Below are 26,120 nucleotides of genomic sequence, written 5' to 3' on the forward strand. Positions count from 1 at the left end.
GAAAAAGCCACTTATTTTGACAGTATAACCACAGGACTTTCAACACCAGCCTGCTTCTTCAGCTCTGATGTGTAAATCATCAGTTCAGCAAAACACTTCAGTGCAATTTGAGTATATTTCTCTGCACGCTTTTAAACATGAACACAAGTTTTCTCCTGGTCTGGGACCAGAAGATGGATACTGGATAATTTTTTCCCTGGCATAGAGGTTGCTTACCACTTGGTGGCAACCAAGGCCGTTCTAAATCTAACTGAGTGCTAGTTCATAATGATAATGTAATTCATGAACTTACAGTTATCACTTTTATTGTTTGTTGCAGAGTCAAATGCTGAAGTTCAGCAGCATGGCCCCTGATTTGGACCGTCTGAATGAGCTGGGTTACAGGCTTCCTCTGAATGACAAGGAAATCAAGAGGATGCAGAACCTGAACAGACATTGGTCTCTGATCTCATCTCAGACTACAGAGAGATTCAGGTGGGGATAAATAAAGATTTATTATTTCTACCATTTTCTACAAGTTAGAAAGTATACCTTTTGCAGAATATAAAGATGTTTCAGGTATTTTACTGACCAAAGTTCCTTTTCTTTGGTGTACTTATAAATAAAGAGCAAAGCCATTGAACTGAGATGCTCTTTCTTGGCTCACTTTTGCCACAAATTAGCAGGACTTGAAATGAGTGGGACTGCTACTTTTCTAAATAAATAAATGAGGTAGCTAAGAGGGAAAGGTGTTACCCTGATTTGGAATTACCTGAATCCCTCTCTCTTTCTTTCTTTCAGTAAGTTGCAGTCTTTCTTGCTGCAGCAGCAGACCTTCTTGGAGAAATGTGGGACTTGGATGGATTTATTAGTTCAGACTGAGCAGAAGTTGGCAGTAGAGGTTTCAGGAAACTACCAAAGGCTTTTGGAGCAACAGAGGGAGCATGAGGCAAGTAATTATGTCTATTTATACATCGCTAATACACATATTATTTATACATAGAAGGAATGCACATTCTTTTTTTTTGAATGATACAATAGCATGCCTTGAATTGTATTTGTGTGCACCATATGAGGAAAACTTAAAAACAGAAGCATGCAAATATGTCAATTATAGCCAGCGTGGAGGAGGACTCGAGTGTCTGTGTAATGCATCATTGTGCCTGTGAGTGCGTGTCCCCTGCATTTAGTCTCCTTCAGATTCATTTGTACCAAGGAAACCAAAGCTCCTTAAAAAACCTAACAATTCTCATGTTGTTTGGCTCTTTGCCTTCACTCATAACTGGAGAAAAATCTCTATTCTGATTTTTTTTTATTTTTTACTAAGCTATCAATGCATAGAGCATTTGAAAGGCATGCTGAAGGAAGATTTTTCGGTCAAGTACTGAGTTATACAGTTCACCATGGTGCCTCCATTTGATAACATTTCCTTGGAGAGCAGATTCATTTGGTCTTTACTGCATGCTAGAGTCATTTGTTTGTAACAACTCAGGAGCTAGCACAGCTTTTGCTGCAGGGAAAAACTGATTCTGAGTTTTTACTAGTACTAGATTCAGAGTTTATGATTCTTCTGTGAAGTCAAGTGGTGCACATTTTTTCTCCACCCATATTGTTACTGCCAAGATTCCCGTTAAAGATCAAGTAAAAGAAGTCAATTTGCATACCAGAGCTCCCATGTGGCCCCAGTAGTTTCAGTTCCCACAACTTTTTCAGCTGACCTTCCCCTAGACTCAGGCTGGATTACAGGAAGAGTTATGTCCTTCCCCCTCTCCTGCCTTATATCTCATAGCATAGTGTTTGAATGAGTGTCTGATAGCAAAAAGTAATTCACAACCATTTTTAGCATACGTTTGCCTTAGCATCTAGCTGCCTTTGCTTTCACAAATGTCATCCATTTAATTTCCTTTCATTGCTGCCAGCATTAACTGGACAGTCTCTGTAAGCTTAAACATCTCAGGTCTTTGAGATTTGAATGTCTAGAAATCATTTCTAAGTGGATAATTTCCTACTTCTGTTGTGTCCAGTCATAGCTATAATTATCTGGAGGGAGTTAGGGCAATCTTCTTGCATTCATTTGTCTTGAGATCTCAGCTTAATTCTTTCCTGAAACTTTGATCTGTGCAGATGAACATTACTTGGGCATTCTACTTGAGCCCTTTTTTTGCAACTATAAAGTCATCTCAGAATTAAGATGATTAATATCTGTTTCTTAAGTGCTGCAGTTTATCCTTAAAAAAGTAACCTGCTTTTATTTTTTTTAAACTTATTTTTGGCATTTTTTATAAGCATTCATTACAAAATGCACATTTATTGTATTCATTACAAAATGTGCTTTTCAGTGCTTCCTGACAGTCACTATGAATTTCCTTCTCACTACTTGTGGAAGAAGGGGTCCAATATCAACTTCTTGAGATGCATTTTCACATTGTTTTGCTTTGTATTTTTGAAAATAATGAGAAAATAACTCTGTTTCCTCCTGAATTCCTAGAATAGATATTTAAATGCTTCCAGCTCTATTATTGCCTTTCCAGTGACTCATAAATTTTGCTGGCTTTTACCCAAAGAAGACCCCAACCACCTCAGTGGCCTTATTTAGAAATATCTTCCTGGTGGAGTTCACAAGGTGGAGGTGATGGTCTTTTCACACATCGTGTGCTAGCGCTCACGTCTGCATCAGTCTGCCAGGATGATCTTGTAATCACTCTTGCATGGTTCTCCAGTACATGGGACAGTGCTTGGGACTCCCAAGCACGGGGAATGCACTGAGACAAGTTCTTGTCTCAATGTATTCCCAGGGAGAAAGTGCTGGCAGGGGAGGGGGAAGGAAGTTCCTTGCCAACTCAGTTACCAAAATTTTCCCCAGTGTGCCGTTGTTGTGCATTTCAACATTTGCCCTCCTTTCCTCCTTGTTTGAGCTCCTGTTTCTGTGATTCATGGCGATCTACATATGAGAATAAATTTGGGTGACAAATTTAGTTAACAGAGTAACAGGTAACAGAGTATTCTTATGTACAGAGTGTAAATATGGAAAGGTGGATGGTGACCGAAATAGCTCTACTTTCGTGTGGGGATTGAATTCATCCACTCTGAGTGGGCTTATCATGCTTGATAAGTTTTTATTTCATTTGTCCTCCTAAAATAGTATTAAAATTTTCCCTTTTGAAGGAATTGGTTTTGCTGGTTTTTAGTTTTGTTTTGTTTTCAGATTTTTGGGGGTGTGGAGGGAGGGGAGGGTGGGAAATGTTGGGGTTTTTGGGTGGGGGACTTGTTTAACCAATTGCAGCAGTTGTGTTCTGTTTAGTCTCAATCTCTCAACAATGCTGGTAGATGCTGTTACCTCCTGTGCTTCGTGTCCCCTAACTTGACAAAAATAGATGTTACAGAAAGTAAAATTCTTGCCTTTTTGCTCAGCTTTCTGAAACTCTCAGTGCCACGCTATTGTGGCTTCATTCATGAGATAATAATAGCATTCAGTTTCCCTCTGATTCAGGTTCAGTCAATGATAAGTGCCAAGGCATTCAAGCAGTCTCAAATATTTCTGTAAAGAAATCAGACAACACTATTTCTTTCTATGAGAAAATGTATGACCTGAATAGCACCTCAGAGTTAACTGAGGTGATTCAGAGAGGTGATTCAGAGAGGCAAAATCTCATTTTAAAAAATTACTGCATCATCTAGAAGACCTAAACTACACACAATGTGCTTGAGAGATTTAAATGCACAGGGGCCAGTGGGTGTTCTGCTGGCAGGTGCAGATGCAGGGATTGGTACTATCACAATTTGAGCTGGTGGGATGCCATATAAGAGAAGTGGAGAATAGTGGCTCTTTGTTCAGGCAAGGGTGAACCTCTATCAACTGCAAATACCATCACTAACTAAAGAAAAAAAAACCTCAAGCTTCATGCCAGTGTAATTTTTCTCTGAAACTCTCTGTAAACCTTTTGAACATAGAGTCCATCCAGTGATGTCTGCGTGTACCTTCATTAACATAAAAATATTCCTGAACAATCTTACATAGAGACATGCTCCATTACTAAAAAGAAAGATGTTTTTAAAAATAAATTTAAGTAGTATATACACTTATGTTTGCTTAAGTAGTAATTAGAAAATTTTTTTGTCTTAAGTAACATTTAAGTAATAAGAGGGTTTTAAAAGTATTGTGAAAGTTTATTATGCTGCTGTTGTTTGTGAAGGAAATTGGAAAATAAATATGAAAACTTGAAAGAATTGGAAAATAGATTTCTAGCTCCTATACATAGCTGTTTCTTTTGAGGCTCTATTGTCAATGTAAAAGTGTATTAAAAGTTTATATAACACTATCACACATGGTCTGTATAGCAAAGCAAAATATTATAAAATTCTTAAACATGTCTAAAAACAAAAAGTGCCCTTTCTGTCCAAACAAAAATACCCTATCTAGATTTTGTTGTAGATGATAGTGTCAATCACACAACTGTGCTCAGAAACATAAAACCTATCTCCTGTTGAAATAATTGAGCTTTATAATATTGGTCTTGAGGAGCTAATAACAAGTACTAGAAGCAGCAAGTAAATCTAAAATGAGAGTTTTCAATATGTTTTTATTAGGGTCATGAAAAAACTCCCATTGAATTAGTTTGAAATGTGATTAAATATATGAAAATTCATTTTTATCAGTGCATAAAGACAGAATTAAAAAGTAAGATCGTGTTTTAACCTCCTTGTCTCCTGTACAACAGCTATTCCAGGCAGAGATGTTCAGCCGCCAGCAGATTTTGCATTCAATTATCTCTGATGGGCAGCACCTCCTAGAACAAGGACAGGTGGATGACAGGTAGACATTGCTGTATTGTTGCTGCTGCTGGTTATGTGCAGTTAGACTAGTGGGAGACTTGCAAACAGAGAAGGTAGCAGATGGCAGTGTTCAGATCACGCTCTTCTGAAGTGGAACTTACTATTCCTCTGGTTGAGCTGTTAATTAGCCACATCTTAAGACATTGTTCTTTAGAATGCTATGGGGCATGTGAATGCATTGGGGAATACAATAACCTTCTGAGGCCGCTTCATTGACAAAGATTTGTCTTGGAATATAAAGCATGTTATGTATATATCTATTCTGATGTATTTTCAAAATGTCACTTTCACCAAAGGAGCCTGCAGTGACACTACATTTGATTTATGCCACCTGGGGATTTGCCTCCACCAGGAGGATTCCCTACTGCCATTTAAGAACACCTGCAGCCCTAATGTGATGGAATAGGAATTCATTGTTACCTAGGATTTCATTTTAAATGCTTATGATCAAATGAATGAAAATCAGTGGAACACCGGTGGCTTCACAGTTGTGCATATGCATTGACTTTGCTAAGGTTATGGTACAAAGATGAACTGGTTTTTGGAATGTGAGAATTTTATTAATACTATGTGTATCTTATGCCTGCTTTGAACTCAGTAATAAATCTGGGGATGAAATGTGAAATCTCTATGATTTACTATGAATTTGGCAAAACCTATGGGTTTTCTTTGTGTTTTTCTGGGAAGAAGATAGAAGAGTTTTGTGCATTAAGGGTTTGGGATTTTTAAGGCATTAATAATTGAATTCCTTTAACTATCCCAGTACATGAAGTGTGAAGTTCTTATCCTCAGTCAGCCTTCAGAGGACTTCAGTGCTTTTCTCTTAGTGTTTTGTAATTGGCAGACACCTTCCTTTTCACTTCAATGTATTTCATTAAGCAAACATATCCAAGTATGAAGGTTACTTTGTCTTTTTTATTATTTATCTATTTGTAATAGGGATGAATTTAATCTGAATCTGACTCTTCTGAGCAATCAGTGGCAAGGAGTAATTCGCCGAGCACAGCAGATGAGGGGGATCATTGACAGCCGGATTCACCAGTGGCAGCGCTACACAGAGATGGCGGAGAAGCTGCGCAAGTGGCTGCTGGAGATGTCCTGCCAGCCAGCAACCGAGCTGGGCAGTGCTCCTGTCCCACTGCAGCAAGCAAGAGTGCTGCTGGATGAAGTGCAGGTATGTGCAGTGTGGCTGAAGAAAAAGGAAAAAATCCCTGCCTTTTTTACAGCCTTCACCATTTAAAATGTCTGCTCTGCCAGTTCTTTTCTGGGACTGGCATAACATCAGAAGTGTGATGGAAGCAACAACATGAACATAAACATGTTGTTCATAAACAACATGAAAGAGAGAACTTAGTGGGCCCTCGCTCTTGAGCCACTTTTGCTTCTGTTTTTGCTTTCAGCCAGTGTCACACTGAAACAGTCTTGAAAATATAGTGATGACCTGCTTGCGGAATGTATACCAGATAACAAGGATTCCTTGAGTGTCCATCTTCATCAGAGGTTAACAGTATCTAGTAAGCAGCTTGGTGTCTTCAAGGTTTTTAGCTGGAAGATGGATATAATAAGAATAACAACCCTTATAAGTATTGCTGGATCTAGAGGAAATCTTTCTCTTTAAGAGGAGTTGAGATACTGACATTAATGGGGAGAAAGAAGTCTTTCATGTCTTCATCTCCTTGAAGAAATTTTCTAAAGGTTTGCTGCAGTAAATGATTGTGAAAATGTTCAGGTAAATCGTTTGGGCCGTAGATCATGTGTAAGACAGGGTATGCAATCAACTAAAATAGAGGCTTGAGAGTGAATTACTGAATTTTAATTAAGTGCTAATTTTAATTAAAAGGACAAGGCTGACAGAAAACTGTTAATATTTTCAGCTCAAAGAGAAAGTTCTCCTAAGGCAGCAAGGGAGTTACATCCTCACTGTGGAGGCTGGGAAGCAACTGCTGCTCTCTGCTGACAGTAGAGCTGAGGCAGTCCTGCAGGCAGAGCTTACTGAAATCCAGGAGCGCTGGATGATAGTCAGCACTCAGCTGGAGCAACAAAAGAAACAGCTTGCTTTGCTGCTAAAAGTAAGTGTGCAATTCCTTCTGTACTTCTTCAGCAAGTTTGTGGTTTCTCACTGTGAGCCCTGGTGGAGGAATGCTCTCTCAATGGACAAACACAAATGCAGAACTGCATTTGCAGTACATGAACTAACAATTACCCTTCACCACCTCTGAAACTGGGAGTGTTAATACTTCATAACAGGCTTGCATGTCAGTGGATATATTGTAATTGATATTTCCAGAATACTGCCAGTAAAGTATATCCATACCACTCCTGTTTTCAAAATACAGCAAAAATTTATTTTATTTTGCACAAATTTTTACACATATTTGTATTGGGTTTGAGTGGCAAAATTTTTTTAGATGGAAGCTGCAGGGATGACTTTTGTGAGCTACCAGAAACTTCCCCTATGTCTGATGGAGCCAGTGCCAGCTGTGTCCAAGATGGACCCACTTCTGGCCAAGGCTGAGCACAGCAGTGATGGTGATAGTGCCTCTGGGATAAGTTAAGATGATGGAAAAATTAAAAATTACTGCGCAGGAGCAATTACATCCATAGAGAGGAGTGAGACAGTGTGACAACAGTGACTTTGCAGACACCAAGGTCAGTGAAGGAGGGGGACGAAGTGCACCAGGAGCCAGAGCAGAGATTGCCCTGCAGCTCATGGTAGAGACATGGAGCTCTATGGTGGAGCAGAAATCCACCTGCAGCCCATGGAGGACCCACACCAGAGCAGGTGGATGCCCGAAGAAATCTGTGACCCCATGGAGAGCTCACACTAGGGCTGTTTTGCTGGCTCTGACTCTGTACCAGACCCTTGTTGGAGCCTATTCCTGAGGGTTTGGAAGGAATCCATGGGAGGGACTCTATCCGGAGTAGTTGTGAAGAACTGCAGCCCATAGGAAGAGCTCATGGAAAAGTTTGTGGGGGATTCTCTTCTGTGGGAAGGACCCCATGCTGGAGCAGGGGAAGAGTGTTAAGAACATCACAGGCTATTTTCATGCAAGGTCATATTATTTGATATGGCTAATTCTTCATCAAGATGATCATGAAATACTGGCATAGACTGGGGAAAAAAAGGAACGAGAGAAATACAAAGGCAGTGGTAGAAGGAGAAATTTTTGAAACAGAATTAGTTCCAATGCAAGTTTCAATACAGGTTCTGTGTTTTCTGGTGTCACACAACTGGTATTCTTTGGGGGCTTACTGGGCATCTCTTTGTCTTAATGTAAGGCTTTAACAAGCAGGTGAGACAGATAAAACCATACTGCTACTTTATAGGGTTTGTTTGCATTGAACACTTTAAAAATTTTGTAAAGTATAGAAACACTAAAGCAGGGTGAAGCTGCTAGAATCCTGATTTAAAGAAGATACTGAAGATGCTGATTTCAAGGAGGTACTTCAATCTGCACTGAATTTGCAGTTTCCCCAACCACTTTTTCTTTTTTTTTCACAGAGATTAATGCACCTGAATGAAGCTCTTGTAAAAGAGTAATGGTGTGATTAATACAGGCATTCAAGAAAAGAAGTGGAAAATTAATTTTGTCAGGGAGAGACTGTTGAAAGGATGGAGTTGTATCTAGACAAAATTTTAATAACAGAAGACCTTGTGTATATCTACTAACAGAGACCTAAACAAAAAAAATTCTACACATACTCAAATTCTGAGACTTCTTGTACTGTTTTGAGGGAGTTTTCAGGGCATGTTATTTTTAGGCAAATCAACTGACATAAATATAACACAGATCAGAACTGAAGTCTAATAAAAATTCTGCTTTCAGGACTGGGAAAAATGCGAAAAGGGCATAGGAGACTCCCTGGAGAAGCTAAGATCATTCAAGAAAAAGCTTTCTCAGCCATTGCCAGATCACCATGATGAGTTGCATGCAGAGCAGATTCGTTGCAAGGTAAAGCACTTCTCTGTTGATTGTTGTCTCATCTTTGTTTGCCTTTGTGCAGTAACTTCTTCTGTTGTTAACTGGGTTCATATTACTGATGATGAAAACCAGTCAGCCATCCCCATGACAAGAAACATATGGACACCATAATACCAGAGTGATCTCACAATAATGCAAATCCTTCAGAGTAAATATAGATCTGATCGAAGTGATACCAGAACAGGGTCTAAAAAATACTTGGAAAAGCTTTATATTGGTATGTTTCTGTTACAGAAATTCTAAACTCAAATTTAAACTCATGATATCTAAACTTCTGGTTGAGTGATTTTTGTTTGAGGTGAAGTAACTATGGGGGATTTTAGACAACACTTCTAGACTGTATTATTTGCATTTTGGAAGCGGATTACAAACTTGAAAATATTTTGAATATAAAGAAGTCCAAACCAGTACTTGAACTTCCCAGATACCTTTGAACTTCAGAGAGTTGTGTAGAATCTTGTTACAAGGTTAATTAATGTTTTATTCTCTACTGGGAGTTTTCATACCATCTGTGAAAATATTGGTAAATTTGGGGTTGATGTTTTCTTTTTCTTTGCGATTGGGCTTAAACAGTCTCCTTGACATGGTAGGTCTGCTCGGATGTGACTTAAATCTGTGACTTAACACTGCTTGTCTGTTTCGCCAACACACTCACATTTTTGTTTGTTAGCAAACTGGTCCTTTTTCCTTCTGTTTTTCTATTAAGGAGCTAGAGAATGCTGTTGAAGGTTGGACAGATGACCTTGCACACCTCTCCCTGCTGAAGGAGACCCTGTCTGTATATATCAGCGCAGATGATATCTCAATCCTGAGCGAGAGAATAGAGCTCCTGCACAGGCAGTGGGAAGAGCTGTGCCACCAGGCAAGTACAGCACTGAGTGCTGATGAGAGCAGTATGCAGGCTACAAAAGTGTTGGGAGAAAAACTGAATCCAGGTGGCAGCTTTTAGAAAGGATTCATGTAGACACATCTATATTCAAAAGTGAATTCTTTCTGAGTCAGGGGAAACATCCATTGAAATATTCCTTTAGTTACTGCTAGTGCTTCTAGATCTCTTGAACTTTGTAATGTCTGTGAGGTCATATTTAAACAGCCTTGAAAAATCAACCAAAGGTTCACAGTGTGACCTGTGGGACTTGGGATGTCTGGCTGGCAAAAAAACACAGAAATAGTACAGTTACACTTTGCTTTGGTGGAAGACCTGTGCTCAGAAAGGTTGTCCTCTCCCCACTCAACATTGCCCTATTGTACCTTCAGTTCTGCTGATACCTTCTCCTACTTCAGGCCTCAGTGTCTGCATTTCTTTTAGTCTGAGAGTGACTTGCTTGCCAGCAAAATGGAGCTGAGAAGTATTGTTTAATTTTTTCAGCTGCATCATGCTATTAGTGTGCTTTAGGCCTCTGATTTGCACTCCAGGTGTGGAGTCTTCCTTACTTAGCTTTTCAGATTATGCTGATGTTGTTTCTGTGGTTCAGCAGAGATTGCAGTCCAAATATGCTGGGACTAATTTGAAATAGTTACCTTATGGAAAGTACCTGTGAAGGTTTCAAAAACCCCAAAGTAGGAAGTGTTTCACAGTTACCAGCACAGAACTTGTTATGAGTTAGTTGCATTTGAACGAGCAAGTGTAGATAGATCTAAATTACGATTCACTCACTGCTTGTATGTTTATGGTAAAAGAAGGAACCAAGTAAAGAAGTTTTATCTTAGTTTTAAGTGTGCTGAGTGTTTGAGGATGTAACCTAGTGCAACCCTTCGTTCATCTGCTGCTTATTTCCGGAAAGCTGTCATCAAGTTAAGAACCACAAAAAGGAAATGCAAGATCACGTGTATGCCCCTGTTCAAGCTAAAGCAGTAGTTAAAAAGCACATCACTTTAATTTGGGAAAGAGCTTCATCTGTTCAGCTGAAATTACGATACAAAGTCAGATGCGCGGGGGCGTGAACGGCTCTGGAACAAGGGGCAGGAGAGGGTTTTAAGGGAAAAGGGGGGAAGAAGGCAGGGAAACTCAGCTATCTAATAGAAATACATATTTGGAGGTACGAAACATAACTGATATACTAAAGTAACTAACTGTTATAAATCATAGGAGGGGCTCCGGGGCTACAGCCAACCATACCTCCCAGAGAAAAGAAAATTCTCGAAACCTGGGAGGAGAAAAAGAGTGATTGACTGACCTCAAGGAGGAAACAACTTTCACTTTATAAGAGAAACTAAGGGAGGAGCAGTTTCATTTCCATAGCAACCTAACTGGCAGGGTAGCAGCAGGAAGTAATACAGAAAATGGGGGGAGCAAACTAACGAACTTAAGAACACACCACAGCAGTCAGAAAGAACCCAGATCACAGTGGGGAGGCAGTAAGTAGTTGTACCAGTGTCTGAAGCTGGAGAGATGATTTTGCTGCTTAGCATGTTCTGCTTTTTTGATTTCAGTGTCTGTCTGGGTCTGCCATTGCAGGTAGTACCACAGTTACATGTATTTCTTAAATGCAGTAATGTTTTCCTTCTGTCTGTGTTAACTGCAGCATTTGCTTGTTTGATGTGTCATGCCTAATCTTTCCTGTCAGAGCACACCTCAATGCTTTGGAATCTCTCAAGGTGGCATGCTTATACACAGGAAATAGTCATCTATGATATTAGCATATTGAGACTCAAGTAAAAAATTACTTTTGCAAAATACAGTGTATCTTGAATTTAGCTTTGTATTCATGAGCTCAGGCACAAATGGCACAGACTTTTGGACTGTGGCCTGTACTATATTTGTTGGGGAATTTTTTATGCTTTGGTGAAGCATTTTTCTTTTAAATTTAATCACTGAGACTAAAATATTTTATAAAATTTTAAAAGTGAGCAAGAACTGTAAGAAAATACAATTTTTATCTTCTAATGAAAACTTTGGGTTAGAGATGTTATGAAACAAGATATTGACAGACTCCTGAGCTTAACGCTTGGTTGCCTGTCTCTGTGCATAGGATGTAGCTAACAGGAAATCTGAGATCAGCGCTTACCCTGAACTTACAGGCAGTCACAGAAATTTTTGCTGTACAACTCCAGTTTGTTTCAATGGCAAGTAGGTGGCTACAACACTTTTTCAAGGCTAGAGGAATTCACATTGAGGCACCGAGTGTTTTAAGCATGTCTTAAGTGTGTTTGCTATTTTAGTTTCATTTGCTCTTTGCAAATGGTTTCAGGTCTCCTTGCGTCAACAACAAGTCAGTGAGAGACTGAATGAGTGGGCTGTCTTCAGTGAGAAGAACAAGGAGCTCTGTGAATGGCTGACACAAATGGAAAGTAAGGTGTCTCAAAATGGTGACATCCTCATAGAAGAAATGATTGAGAAACTGAAAAAGGTATAATGTACACTTACATGCTCTTCTTTAACTGCTTAATTGTTTTTAATTAGCGGAAATTAAGGTTTTACCTTACTCTGATGTGTTCTGGTGTTTTTGTTCTCTCACTATGCAGCATTTTCCTGTCTTTGTTGAGATAGGACCTCCCAGAGTACCATAAAATTAGGTGAATGCAAAGTCAGAGGCATCTGAATGCTTTACTGAGTGTCCAATCAGAATTGCCTGTAATGAGTTAAACTATAACATATTTATAGAAGACATTTTGGTTTGGGTTGTGTTGGGTAGGTTTTTTTCATTCTTCTGGTAGTTGTTTTTGTTTATCCATCAAATATATAAGAAGTTGTCACTCCACTTTACCAATCAACTGAAAAAACAACATTCACTTGTATTTTTGCACCATTCCTTTTGCAGTGCACAGCAGTGTATATTTAGAATAAGTACCCTGTCTTCTGATTGCTCTTTACTCTCTAGGATTATCAAGAAGAAATTGCTGTAGCCCAGAAGAACAAAATCCAGCTTCAGCAAATGGGAGAGAGACTTGCTAAAGCCAGCCATGAGAGTAAGGCATCAGAAATTGAGTACAAACTTGGCAAAATCAATGACAGGTGGCAGCATCTTCTAGATCTTATTGCAGCCAGGTAAGACAGTTGTTTTGTTTTATAAGTTTTAAGTTGGACAGATTAATTTGCTAGACATCATGCTTTTAAAATTCTTTATTGTCTACCTTTTTATCATAAATTCTGAAATAAATTTATTCCTAACCATCAACTTATTTCTGTGAAAATTACTTTGCTGTTTTACTTTATGATACATGACAACATTTCTTCAAGAAGAGGCATTTAAAAGCTTCATTATAATAATATGGTGATGGTAGTAGTTTAACAGTTGGACTTGATCTTAAAGCTCTTTTCCAAACTTAACAGTTCTATGTTTCTACAATATAGGATCAGTTGCAGTCAGATTTGGTGAGCCTTGCTCTAGTACCACCTTACTTTACATGGTGCTAAAAAATGGATGCAAATGTAGTTTTTCTACAAATTTCTTGACAGTAGAACCAAAACAGTGCCTTTGTAGTTTTGTATTTCAAGAAGAGCAGGCCTAAAACTAAGTCTTAAGTTTTCTGCCAGATCATTTTTTTCATGGATGGAGAATAGTAACTCCAGGATGTATGCATCCTGGCCTTAAGGACTCTTTTTATTCAAGGTCAAAAGTATAACTGCAATTTTCAGAACTTAAAAAAATACAGGATTGTTGTTTGATAAGTAAAGAAAATTATTTATTTGTTTAGACACTTTCTGTTTAGCTGTGCTGCAGTCTTCCTTCCATTACTAACAATTTTCTCACTGTTTTGCACTTCATGGATTCATAAATAGCTCATATACTTTATAATTCCCATTTCTTTGATGTAAGGACAAATGCATTAGTAATAGTTTAGTCCTGTTGGCAGCAAAAAGGTTTGTTTACTTTCATCATCTTTTTTTTGTTGCTTCTTTTTTCATATGGTTTTAGTGCATTCTTACTCTGAAATCTGTTAGTACAGGAGCCGTAAATTTTATGTAAGCAGGAACATTTCAGTGGCTCCAGCTCCTTTAATGAACACCATCTATTTCTTACAGAAGGATTAAATCAGGAAGTTTCATTATCATTGAGGAGCCTGCTTGGTTTCAGTGGGGTTACATCACCAGTTGTTGAATTTAAAGTATATTTGATATATTTTTATGTAATTCTTTTGAAATGCTTACACAGAGAAGTGTTCAAATAAAACCAGGAAGTTTCTAGCAAAAAGGGATTGCATTCAGAAAATACAGAACACATCTTAAAATTATCTGTCTTGTCTATTCAGTATTAGAGATTAATCCTCACTACAGGGGATTTAGGATTTTGTATCATTCTCAGGTGGGGAGACATAAGATGCAATATTATACACTGTGTGTATAATTATATTACACACATTCTGTTATCATGAAGTATCAAGTCCTAGTTCGAAACTAATGGATGTAAAGTATTATTTACTTTTATTTCCAGATCATTTCAACTTAGCCTTCTCAATTGGCATGCTCAACATTATTGTATGCAATTAAACATATAACTCTTTACATTCCAGTGCCCTCTGAAGGGCAAAAAAACTCTGCAAACTTGCTGAAGTTTGGAAATAAACTGTGGAAAGGTTTGATGCTAGACTATGAAAATTTTGGTAGTTCAGCTGTATCTTAGGCTGGAAATCATTAAAAACCAAGGTGTTGATTAATGTGTGCACAAAATGCTTGTATTGATGTCTAATTACCAGTGGACAAAAGGTTGACATGCCCAAGATAATTTTTTAGAATGCTCCGGAGGCCCTCTAGAATATGTTCTTATAAATTGGCATGTGTTTTCTGTTACGATATTTTGTAATTTGGAGTGTATCATATAACATAATTTTGGCTTCATTCAAGTAGTAAAGGCATGTTAGTTGTCCTAGTACTGAGAAAAAAAATAGATCTTTTCACATTCCGGATGCCTGACAGTATTAATAAATTATTAGAGCCTGCAGACTTTCCTGCAATGCTACAGTAATCCCTTGCCTGGAGCATTTTTCTTTTCCTACATCTGTGAACTAATAGAAAGTGCTGTGTGAAAGTGCTTTAGGAATATTTTATGGTGGTAATACATGTCCAGTCTAAATCTTTACCTGTCAGTTTTATACTGTGTGGTGAAACTTCTCCAGTCACCTGTAAAAGCGTCTTTGTTTGTCACATTCTGTTCCCTTACCTGTTACTCTTAATTGCCCCTCCATTCAGAGGAGGTCTGTAAATACAGAAGTGACAGCTGCAGAATTGTCTCTGCACCAGAGACTTATATTTCTTCCCTTCTAGAACCATGTAATCCTTTCACATTAATTTTTCTGATATGTCAGCCTCATGAAAAAAGTTGCCATTGTTTACAGCCAGGAAATGGTGCTATTGCTGCAACTGCTCAGACTTTGCAAAGAAGGTTTTGTATGTGTTTTTATCCTTTCCCCTACCATTCCTAGTCCACATTCCTGGAGATCAAGTCTGGCACATGTTGATGAATGCAGGTTTTATTTAGAAACATGACCACTTGTCACCATCCAGTGTCATGTTATCAAGCAACGGCTGTTAACATTTGTTTGGCGTGAAACATTTTCTGTACAGTACTCTCCAGCAAAGTGCATCCCCTTTCCTGCCCCCTCCAAAAGCACAGTGTTTGCAGGCTTTGAGAGTGGAAGTTCTTCTTTTTAATACTGGAAAATTTCATGGTTGTGATGGAGGACTTGCATGCTGCGAGGATGGTGGAGGACAACAGTGCGGATTCAGACCTCCCAGACTGTAACTGTGATATCACAAGGCAGGCAGCTATTTTTGTTTGCTTTTGATTGATACTATTCTTTCTGAAGTCTTGGCTTGCTGGGAAACTAACTGAAATATTGATATGTAGAAATCACTACTATAGCTAGAAATTACTGTTTTCTGCTCCGTTGAAAACCAGTTGACAGTGATAACAGCATACTTTGTTTTACAGCTAGTACTTTTGGATCCTAGAATAATTTTTTATAGTGGTAGAGACTTAGAACTAGTAAAATCTTTTAGCTGTCTGAGAGAAACTGTGTTCTGATTTTACTGCTGTTTTCAAATACGAGAGCATGTACACATATGAGAATAAGCAGACTGTATCTGTCTGCTTGATGTTTGTGTCATCACAGGGGCATGACTACAAGCAAAAGGCAGAGAAGGAAAGAAGCTGTAAAGAGAGTGTTTCAGACTTTAATTTATCAAAGCCTGGCTGTCCTGTTCATATTAATGATTTGCAGTTTTGTAACTGCATGTAATACTTGAACGCAGCCTATGTCATCTTGGATTTTTGATTCAGCTTCTCTTTTTCCCTTTTCTCATTATCTCTTCTAGAAATTTAGCTGTTGTTCAGAATTCTAGAAATTCAGTCTTTGAAAGAGCAAACTGGAGTAGTAAATATAACTGGTTTTACTGGTGTCCTATTACATAGTAGTCCTGTTTTGGAAAATAAATACTTCTTGTATTAATAAAAAGATCTTTTCAAAGCTGATTTTAATAGTGCAACATTTTTCACTATTTCAGAGTGTTTCTTTAAACTTTGTCTGCTGTTCCAAGTAGATATTTTTTTTAAAAGCACCTTTTCTGGCATGTACTGTACAGACTTAGCCAGCATGCACTTACTGACTTTTTTAATGTTGCTTTTAAAGTTTAATATTAGTAAGCAGCTGTCTAAATGACTAATGCAGTAGTTATGACTTCTATATGATGCATTTTTCTGTACTTACAGGATTGTTCCTGTTTAGATTTAAGTGCAATTTAAGATTTTCTTCTTTAGGATTAGTTGAATTAAATACATCTGTGCTTAATTTTGGCTCCAAGTTGTTTTCCCACTGTCTTTGCCCAATGTAGAATATTAGACATTATTTATAGGCAATCTAAAGTTATCGGTTTCTTGGGGAAATTGAGGCACAGTAATTGGAACATGAAAATATAAGTATCATAAGCCCATTCAAATTGTTAGATGATTTTTCATCAGTAAACCTTGAAAACAATTGAATTCTGCTGTATTTTTCTTTCTGAGAATTTAAGTATTTGTAAATTGTAACAAGACTGGGGAGTGTGTTTTATGAAAAACAACCTTCAAACCAACTGTGTCATGGTTCCAACCCTTTGATTTCAGTGCAGAATTTTTATTATCAAGGAGAAAAGTTATCTCCAGTCTCTCACAGTAACATCTTGCAAATGAAATCTCAAATCATCAAAATTACTCTTGGCTAGGGATTCTACATACCTGATTTTAAGATTTTAAATTTGATCTTTTTCTCTTATGCAGAGCTTTTAGAGCATAGGCAACTTTTCTTGCTGAAATTCAGAAGGAAAACTCTCAGACATGTTGGATTGCATCTATTATTTGATCGTGGATATGCTTTCAGTGTAGCCAGAGGCACAACACTGTACTGCAGTTCAGTCAAAAAAAATCTCATCAGACTCAAATTAGCACTTGTTTATTTGTTTCTATTTGTACCACGGGCAAGAAACTTCTTACGTTAAACTCAGTACGAAAAAAAAAACCAGTATAGAGGGTAGACGTAGTGGGGGTACAGGAAGGAATCTGGAGGGTTTGGGTTTTTGGGTTTGGTTGGAGTGTTCTTTGTTCACACTGTTTTTCTTTCTCTCTCTGAAGTAACTTAGATCATGTGACTGAAAGTAGTGGTAGTTGGCCCAGACTATTTTTATGCTCTGTCAGGGATGTATTCCTGTGCAGTTTGCCTGAGGCAGAGGGCACTTTCTAAAAGCTGGATTTTTATAGTTGCTGTAGGCAAAATGTAGATGAAATCCAGCACGGAGATTAGAGTACACACAATTGCAAACAAAAAAAAATCCTGGTCCACAGCTTGGTCTTGCTGATAATCGAGTGACATTGCTTCTCCACAGGGCTGGCATGACTCATTGTTCCCTTTCCTACTCCAGCAGGCCTCCAAAAGATCAGTAGCATTGAACCTTGAAAATATAAGCAGAAAATGGGCAGGATTTCTCTCCTTTTCAATAATGTCAGAGATTGAAAAGCTGTATGTGCCTTGCAGAAGGGTGATAACCAACTTTCTTGGTCACCCTATGAGCAAGTTTCAGTTGGTTCAAGCCCACAAAACATTGAATGTAGAACCAGCGGTGATAAGGAGAGGGTACCCTCAGTGGTTTCTCCTACCATCTCCCTAAGCCTAAACACATGGCTGTGTTATGATACATAGCCTCATGATGAGGGCTAAGGCAGTCTTTCAGCATAATTGTATTGACTTCAGGCCCATCATAGACAGCTTTTCACATTGCCCTGATTTTTTTCCAGTTACCAGGTGAGGTTTTTTTACAGATCAAAGCCTACAGCTGTTGGCCATGAGACTCCAGCAAGGAAACTGTATTTGGACTTTTCTTAAGGGTTTTTAGCTAATAAAGAACCGCAGTTTAATAATCTGTGAGCTGAAGTGAGGACTATAAGGAGAAGAAAAATTGAAAGATTTAACTTTTTTTTTTTTTTAAGATGAAATTAATATCTCTGTGATTCTCTTAGTGGTCAACTGCAACCACTGCTTTCAGTATGGAAGCAATTGATAAATTTGCTGGTTAAGCAAGAAAAATGTGAACTGCTTAATTTGAATTATAGGATAGTCAGGTGGCATTTTGTTTCCTTAGCAAACCTGGCAGTTTTATATTTTTCAACCCAATTTAGTCAGTCTGTTCCCAACGGCACTCATCTCTTAAACCTTTCTGGTATTAAAACACTTAAGTAGAAGACCAATAGGAGTATAAAAAGGAACATTACTCAAGATTGTTTTTGATACCACACAAACAGGGAAAAAGAGCTTAGAAAAAAATTCAGAATTCACTAATAATATATGTTATGAAACACGGGAATAGGAAGGAGAGAATGAATTACTGAAGGACAGTTTTGCAGTTCAAACAGATTGGAGGAAAAATTATTTGAGATAGGAGGAAAGTTTACTTGAATTTATTCAATTGCTAAGCTTAATGCTCTCTTGATTAAAAAAAAAAAAAAATCACAAACAGAAATCTATTTAGTTTTTCCTGCTCATTGGTCTTCCAGGGCCAGGATTTCAAGAAAAATACTAGTTAGAAATCACTATGCAGTTCCATTCCAATTTCATGTGTTTAAACCTGAAATAGTCCAATAACACCAACTTAAAGCAGCCCTTTGAATTCAAGAAGTCTCCCCAAGTTCTGAGCTGAACTTCTTGCTCTGAAACTTATTTATTCAAGGGCAAGTCTTCTCCCTGGAACAGGTTGATCACAGACGTTGCCCAGATGGTGCCCCCTTGCTAGGAATGTTCAAGATCAGGCTGGATGGGACTCTGAACAACCTGATCTAGTTGAGGATGTCCTTGCTCATTGCAGAGCAGGTACACTAGATGACTTTTAAAGATCTCGTCCAACCCAAATTTTCTGTGTTACTTAGTTCAGTGTTTTCATGGGTGTGAAAAAGGCCTGTTCACTCAGTGCAGTCTCCACAAGTACATGGATAAGTTATTTGTGGTCTAAGAAGAGCAGTTGTCATCTATTGGTCACATGCACAACTAAATTACTTAGATGGTTTTGGGGGTCAACTGATAAAGGTGCAGAAGCTTTGAAAATGTTTTGTGGCATTCATAAGCACTCAACCAGCAGCTGTGAAAGCAGGATTCAATGCACATATAATATGCTTCTGCTACATAATAAAGGAAGACATTACAGAAGAACTCACCATCTACGTGAAGTTTCTCTGAAAACTTCCTGAAACACATGCTGTGAAAATTTTCCTTCAGGGTGTACGTAATACTGCCATTTCTTTTTCTTTACAGGGTAAAGAAGTTGAAGGAAACCCTTGTTGCAGTGCAGCAGCTGGATAAAAACATGAGTAGTCTGAGGTCTTGGCTTGCCCACATTGAGTCAGAGCTGTCCAAACCTATCGTCTATGAAACTTGTGACTCTGAGGAGATACAAAGGAAGCTAAATGAGCAGCAGGTAAAATACAACACCCTTACCAGGTGAACAGTGACATGGGGAGAGCCAAAGTAGAGTGTCCCTGGGCTGCCCATACCCAGTTCAGTTGAGAGGGCATCAGGCAAAATGCTTAAATATCAAGGCAAGTGGTACTTACTGTGTCACTTATAGAGCCTTCTGCTGGCCTTGACATCGAATCCACCAGGAGCTGATTGACATTGCCAAGAAAGGTAAGGCACCAAGAGATGTAGCCTGAACGAGTTACTGCAATTGTTTTCCTTTGGGGCTTGTGATTTTTGTTTGTTTGAATTGTCTGTTCCCAGAGGCAAAACTGACACCTATTAGACCTTGCAAATTTTGCAAATGCTTGAAAATTATTATTTTTAGCAACCTTTCTAACTCACTTTTATTTTGCAGATTGTTTGAGAGTCACTTTGCATGTAAAGATGCATGAGCTATACATGTGAAGTTAAAATTGGTTGGTTTATACTACTCAAAGCCTTTATGCAGTGCTAGATTAAAATATGTAAAAAAATGTGAATTCAGCCAGCTTTTGGCATTGAAAGTAATGTTACTTCTAAGATGATTTACTATACTTTCTACTTCCTGTTATACTTCACTGCCCAGTGTAGTTTTACCTAAGATGCACATTGCTGGAGAGAACTGCTGTCCTTTGTGTTCCTGTTGGTTATTTATTTGAAAAAATAGCTTTCTGTTTCCCACTGGAGAGGAGTTAGATGTTCTCCTGGGTCCTTTCTCCAGAGGAGAAAGAAATGCATGGGAAGAGGAAAGAGAGGATATTTTGTGGATAATTTATGATGAGTACAAATGGGCATTTTGCTCCTTTAAGCTGAGTGTAGAACTGAGAGCCAAGAACTCCTCAGTGATTTTGCCAGCTCCTCAACTGATTTGCTACTGCTCTGTTCAGAAATACGTATTAATATTTTATATGGAATTTACTTAAGGGTAATAATTTATAACACAGAAGCATCAGTAATGAATGGTGTTTCTAATACAATGAAGTGCTGGGAAGGGCTAAACATTGCTACGAACAAAGTAGACAGTTGAGATTATTTACTAGAATCCCTATGCAAACATCCCATAGTTTGTTACAACCACTTCTTGGGGGATTTTTTTTTGGGAACAGAGACTGGTATATCTCTTCCTTTCACTGTTTCCTTGTGGTGATAGCGTGCAGTGATATTCTGTAGAAGTGAGTGATTTAATTTGAATTCTAAAGGAGAGAAATAGAGGTGAATCTTACCATGGGAGGATGCTGTATTTGGAAACATGGTGATGATTTGATAATCTAACAATACAAGACGTGGTTATAATAATAATAATTTTAAACCCCCCTCCACTTTCAATGCATGGCAACCAGTATTTTTATTATTGGAGGCTGTATCACTATCCACTACACCTCAGAAGGCTACCTTTTCAAATACTTTGTTCCCTGTCTCTTCTGTTAGTGACTTTGTTTTCTTTTCCATGTTTGATCTTTCACTGAGATCATGTTGTTCATATGCAAAATTAGGTCAAAGATGTTATGTTGTGAAAGAGGAGGGACAAATTCCATTTAGGAAACTCCATTATCTACTTCTCTACTTCAGCCAAACATCAGCTTTGCAGATTGCTGGTCTCTAGTGAAATTAAAAATGCAGTTGAATCTGGATATCCTGGGGGAAGGTAGCATAACTTCAATTCAGCATTTTTCTGGGGTAATGAACTTCATTTAAAGGATTACTTGTTTATTTATTTTCTCAATCTCCTACCTCTTGAAATGTGAAAAAAATTATGTCTTCTTCTGGGCAAATAAAATTAAAAAAGCGGTTGTATATGGGTGACAGCAGTGCATAAAAGTGACACTCCTTTGTGAACTAACCCAAAAGCTTAATGTTCTCTAATAAACATAATATATTTTAAAATCTGGGAAATAAATATTAGACTATAGAGAAGAAATAGTCTAGACATTGCTTGTGGAAATGTTCTGTAGGTGAATTAAAAAAGTGTAATTCTTAGGAATGCTTAGGACCCATAGTTCTCACTGCTGCTTTACACCAAAACATTAGAAAGGAGATCATGTTACCTGAACTTACTTAACCTCAAGTCTCATAGCTGTCTGGAGCTATGTGTGTTTCATAAAGGGTGACATCTGATTATAGAATCCACCCTCCTGTAATAGGTCAGGGCAGATAGAAAGAAAAATAAGCATTTTGACATCACAGTGAAAGTATTTTTCAGGCAAGTGAAGTGAGAGGGCCATTGCTGAGGAATAAAAAATTGTGATTTTCCACTCAATGTTGTCAAGCAGATGTTTACGAAATAACTTTGTAGTTGAGAAGATGAACTAGAGTACTTCATTAAGCGAAAGCCCAGTTGTTACAAGCAAGCAAAAATATTGTTTGTATAGATCCACCTTGCTCTATTTCAAATTTCCTGTTTTTAATTTGACATTTAGATCTCATTTCCTGCTGGAGGACATTTTCAGGTCATATTGCTAGCTGTAAGGAAAGTTCCTGTAGTTTGACATTAAATACATGTAGACACAATGTATTGACACAGTATTTCCTTTTGCATGCTAGTTTACTTCAATTGCAAAATTATAAAGCAGTTTATCTCTAATCATCCTCAAGCTGCCACATTCGCCTACGTAAGCGTCCACATCTTTAATTGTCCTGTTGGTTCCTTTCTTCACCTGAATCAGAATTTAACCTAGTGGTCTAGATGCAATATAGTGCTTTTTCATGCAGTTACATTATTATTTCTTTGTCACAATTGGAATTAGGTTGTCTTGGCTTTGTTACTGTCCATACTGATTTTTCCATCTAATATTCTGATGGTATATTACAAATGTAGACAAAATTCAAACAGAATTTCTTTTCATAGCACTGTGGTTCGTCTTAACTTGAATCTGGAGATCAAAACTAAGGTGAAATATTAGTTCTAGAGGAAACATTATCATCAGTGTAGAACAAACCATTGTACCAAGAAACTGTCAGGAAGAATAATACTGATCACATATAATAAGTGCTAAGACAGTGTGAGTTCATTTTCTTTAGGTGTCTGGAATTTTCATTTTCCATGTCCAATGAAAATACTATAGAACTGGAAACTTGAAGGAAGAAAATTCTCTAACACATGCGCTGTTCAACACATGCTGCTGCCAATTTCCATGTCAAACATGGCACTTTGGAGCTATCTCATGTGGGGAGCAGCATGTTCATGAGGGGTCCTTCTGCCAATCCCATGCAGTACATTAGAACGCCCTTCCTTGTCACAATTCTCTTACTAACTTCTGCTTTACATTCTCTGTGATAATGGGAAGGGGCTGAGAATAATTCTATCATTTATTGGTGATGTTGATTAAATGTGTGTGAAAGATGCTCAGCTGAGCATGCAGAGCTCTGGCAGTTTGTCCCAATTGATGGTTTGGTGTTGGTAGTTCCTGGGAGAGCTGTGCATGCTGCCAGGTTCTCGTGGCCTCATTGACCATTGCATCACCACTTGCGTAGATGCACTCTCTTAATTGGTATTACTGGATGTTTTTCCTCTGTTTGCAAGCTTTCTTCTCTTTTTAAATGGGTGAAAGATAAATGCATTTGCATGGACGCATGTTTAGCAATTTCTCTTAAGAACTAATCTCTTCACCTGCAGGAACTCCAGAGGGACATAGAGAAACACAGCACTGGTGTGGCATCTGTTCTCAATCTGTGTGAAGTACTTCTTCATGACTGTGATGCTTGTGCCACAGAGGCAGAGTGTGACTCTATCCAGCAGGCTACACGCAATCTGGACAGAAGATGGAGAAATATTTGTGCAATGTCAATGGAAAGGCGACTTAAGTAAGTCTAAAACACCTACAGATTAGTATTTCCTTCTGAAATACAGGATGTGATGTATATTATATGGGTGAAGTACTGAATAAAAGAGTGTAAGGTTCAGAAAAAGATCATTCACTGAGTAGAAGCCAATACCTGTCATGCCTCTATAAGCAAAACAGAATTTTGAGTTGCACATACCTTTATACAAAGTACAGGTAACAATCATCAAATTTCACTCACAAGTCCTTCACTGGAATTATTTATCATTTCCCATGCTTCATAGATATGATGAGAGAGAAACTAGAGAAAGTTTAGATGATAGCAATGACTCCAAGAGATTTGGAAAACATTACATAAAAGGGAGGTAGTAACACTTAAATTTACCTAAGAATTACAGAGATTGTTGGGAAACTAGTTATTGGATGGGTGAAATGTTATTCCAGGTATTAGGGTTCATGTGTAGTTAGTGTTCCTCAGCAGTTTCTCTTATGTCTGACTTTGTTCCTTTGGAAGAATTTTAGGACTGAGCACTTACATGGAATTTCTCCACCTGTCCACCTTAGCTGTGCTGAGCAAATGAGAGCCACAGCACCCAGGATTCTTGGGTGTAGTCTGGGCAACTGCATATGCTTGGACCATCATACCCAGAAGATTCATTGTTTTCTATTCTCACACAGAATAGTGTGTTGATTTCAACAGCAATAATGATTGAGGCAATGCTATGTACTGTGTGATGACTTAGGGATGAGACATGTTTACAGATTTAAACTCCTGTATTTAAGATAATTTCTTTAACTTTTTAAGTTATGAAGCTTATTTCTGCCATGTTTATACAGTCATATAAAAAAACTCTAGGAAGAACTTGATGTTTCAAAATGCTGAATTGAACATTTTATGCTCCCTCATTCTGTGGGATATTCTTAATGTATTTAGTAAAGTTTCTTGTTTATTTTTTGCAAAAGATGTATCGCTTTTAAGTTTGAATCTCTATCCATAGATTCATATCTTTAAGTAATTTTATACTATTGCCATGGAAATTCTTGAATTGTATATATCTGTAAGTTCTATGTTATAAATTCTACTTAGAACTACATTTACAAGTTCTATCTTTGACATAGTCTGTCATGAACATACGGGGGCTTTCATAACTTAGTATCCAACTCATCAATTCAGAACTATTTTAAGTTCATGGGGAACTATGCATGGAACTATTTTATTTTCTTACAATGTACACATTATGCTTTGGTGGATTTGTACTGGTACATTAACTGAGCTATCGGTATTTAGGATCTTTATTGTACTAGAAACAGTTATTTGTATTAAAGAGCAGCTTTACTGATGTCACTGGAATTGCATTCCAGAAGTTATTTAGTGTGCACTCAGCTTTTTAGAACTCCTATTACAAACTTAAAACTTTCTTTAATACTGATTCCAAAATTAGATGCATTAAAAAAAATGCCTTCATCTTATTCTAGCTCAGTCTGGAATGAGCCAGCCTTCCCTGTGGTCTGTTTATCAGTCTGGCTGGCTGAGTTAGATTATTAGTCAGTTATTGTCTGGTGCAGTGCTAGTTTGCTGTTGCAGATGACAAGTTAAAGTTCTGTAGGTCAACTGGCCATCAGTTCAAGCATTCTCTAATTTTCTGTTATCTGTTGCAGAATTGAAGAGACCTGGCGGCTTTGGCAAAAATTTTTGGATGACTACTCTAGATTTGAAGAGTGGCTAAAAACCTCTGAGAGAACAGCTGCTTTCCCAAGCTCCTCTGGTGTGCTTTACACTGTTGCTAAGGAAGAACTGAAGAAATTTGAGGTGATTTATAGTGGTTGAAATTCAATACCTGCTGATCACATTGCAGCAACCATCTGGTGTTCTTCCTTCCCATAACCAAGTTACAGCAGAGATGCTGTATTAATAAAGTGGAGTTGATGATTTTGTAGCTGTTCTCAGTAGTAGGTTCCTAAGATAAAAAGACAGTGAAAAGTGGCAACTGGAGGTACCTCCACTGTTCACGAAAGCCGAATTCCTCACCTTTTTAATTTCTGCAACTTTTTAGTATGTCCAGTCAGAGTTCCAGAGCCTTCCTAAATCTCCCTTCACCAAGTGCGTCTTCGAATGCATGCTGCATGTTCTAGCTTTTGCTTTTGATTTTATCCCTTCTCTAATTTCCATAAGTCTCTGAAGCCAGCTCCCTGAAGTCTCTTCTATGATGCAGAATATTCCTCCTTTGGATCCTTATACGTGAAATTCATGTTCATGCAAATACTGCTATATGTCCACATAGTGTCCCCTGTGATTTAAAAAAGTTCAGCATGCTTCAAAACTGAGACAAGCTGTCCCTTTGGTCAGCGCTTCGGAGCTTGTTACATGACTCTGTTGTGTCCACTGCAATGTGAGGGCTTGTCTCATAGTTACAAGGAATTGTAAACCTGTGTGTAAAGCACACACATACATCGCCTGGTGAGTCACAGAGGAAAATGTTTTGCTTGGATTCATATTTGCAAGGAGAGTGTCAAGATGGGAGAGAAGAAAGAGAACAAATTATTTAGGCAATTCTGTAAACAATCAGACACTTTAAAGTATTTACTTTGAAGAAAAAATGCAAATTTTAAACCATGTCCAAGCCCAGTTGATAGGTTTTGGTTTAACAGT

At 37.9% G+C, this 26,120-nt stretch overlaps 1 protein-coding gene across 19 annotated transcripts in view; it reads left to right on the plus strand.

Annotated features, from left to right (window-relative positions):
- The window catches only part of SYNE1 (spectrin repeat containing nuclear envelope protein 1), a 293,660-nt gene that overhangs the window by 243,541 nt on the left and 23,999 nt on the right, over nucleotides 1–26,120 (plus strand). For 18 of the 19 annotated variants that reach the window (XM_074537722.1, XM_074537721.1, XM_074537729.1 and 15 more), the window contains 12 exons: nucleotides 320–474; nucleotides 781–928; nucleotides 4,698–4,792; nucleotides 5,752–5,986; nucleotides 6,687–6,881; nucleotides 8,640–8,765; nucleotides 9,502–9,657; nucleotides 11,987–12,145; nucleotides 12,617–12,783; nucleotides 19,509–19,671; nucleotides 23,305–23,492; nucleotides 25,130–25,280. In XM_074537722.1, the coding sequence (XP_074393823.1) occupies nucleotides 320–474; nucleotides 781–928; nucleotides 4,698–4,792; nucleotides 5,752–5,986; nucleotides 6,687–6,881; nucleotides 8,640–8,765; nucleotides 9,502–9,657; nucleotides 11,987–12,145; nucleotides 12,617–12,783; nucleotides 19,509–19,671; nucleotides 23,305–23,492; nucleotides 25,130–25,280 (1,938 nt within the window). Of the gene's footprint in view, nucleotides 1–319; nucleotides 475–780; nucleotides 929–4,697; nucleotides 4,793–5,751; nucleotides 5,987–6,686; nucleotides 6,882–8,639; nucleotides 8,766–9,501; nucleotides 9,658–11,131; nucleotides 11,154–11,986; nucleotides 12,146–12,616; nucleotides 12,784–19,508; nucleotides 19,672–23,304; nucleotides 23,493–25,129; nucleotides 25,281–26,120 lie in introns of those variants that run through there. The other variant, XM_074537736.1, reaches the window with a different exon arrangement.

Source organism: Zonotrichia albicollis, chromosome 3 (assembly GCF_047830755.1).
Source record: "Zonotrichia albicollis isolate bZonAlb1 chromosome 3, bZonAlb1.hap1, whole genome shotgun sequence".
Classification (NCBI taxonomy): domain Eukaryota; kingdom Metazoa; phylum Chordata; class Aves; order Passeriformes; family Passerellidae; genus Zonotrichia; species Zonotrichia albicollis.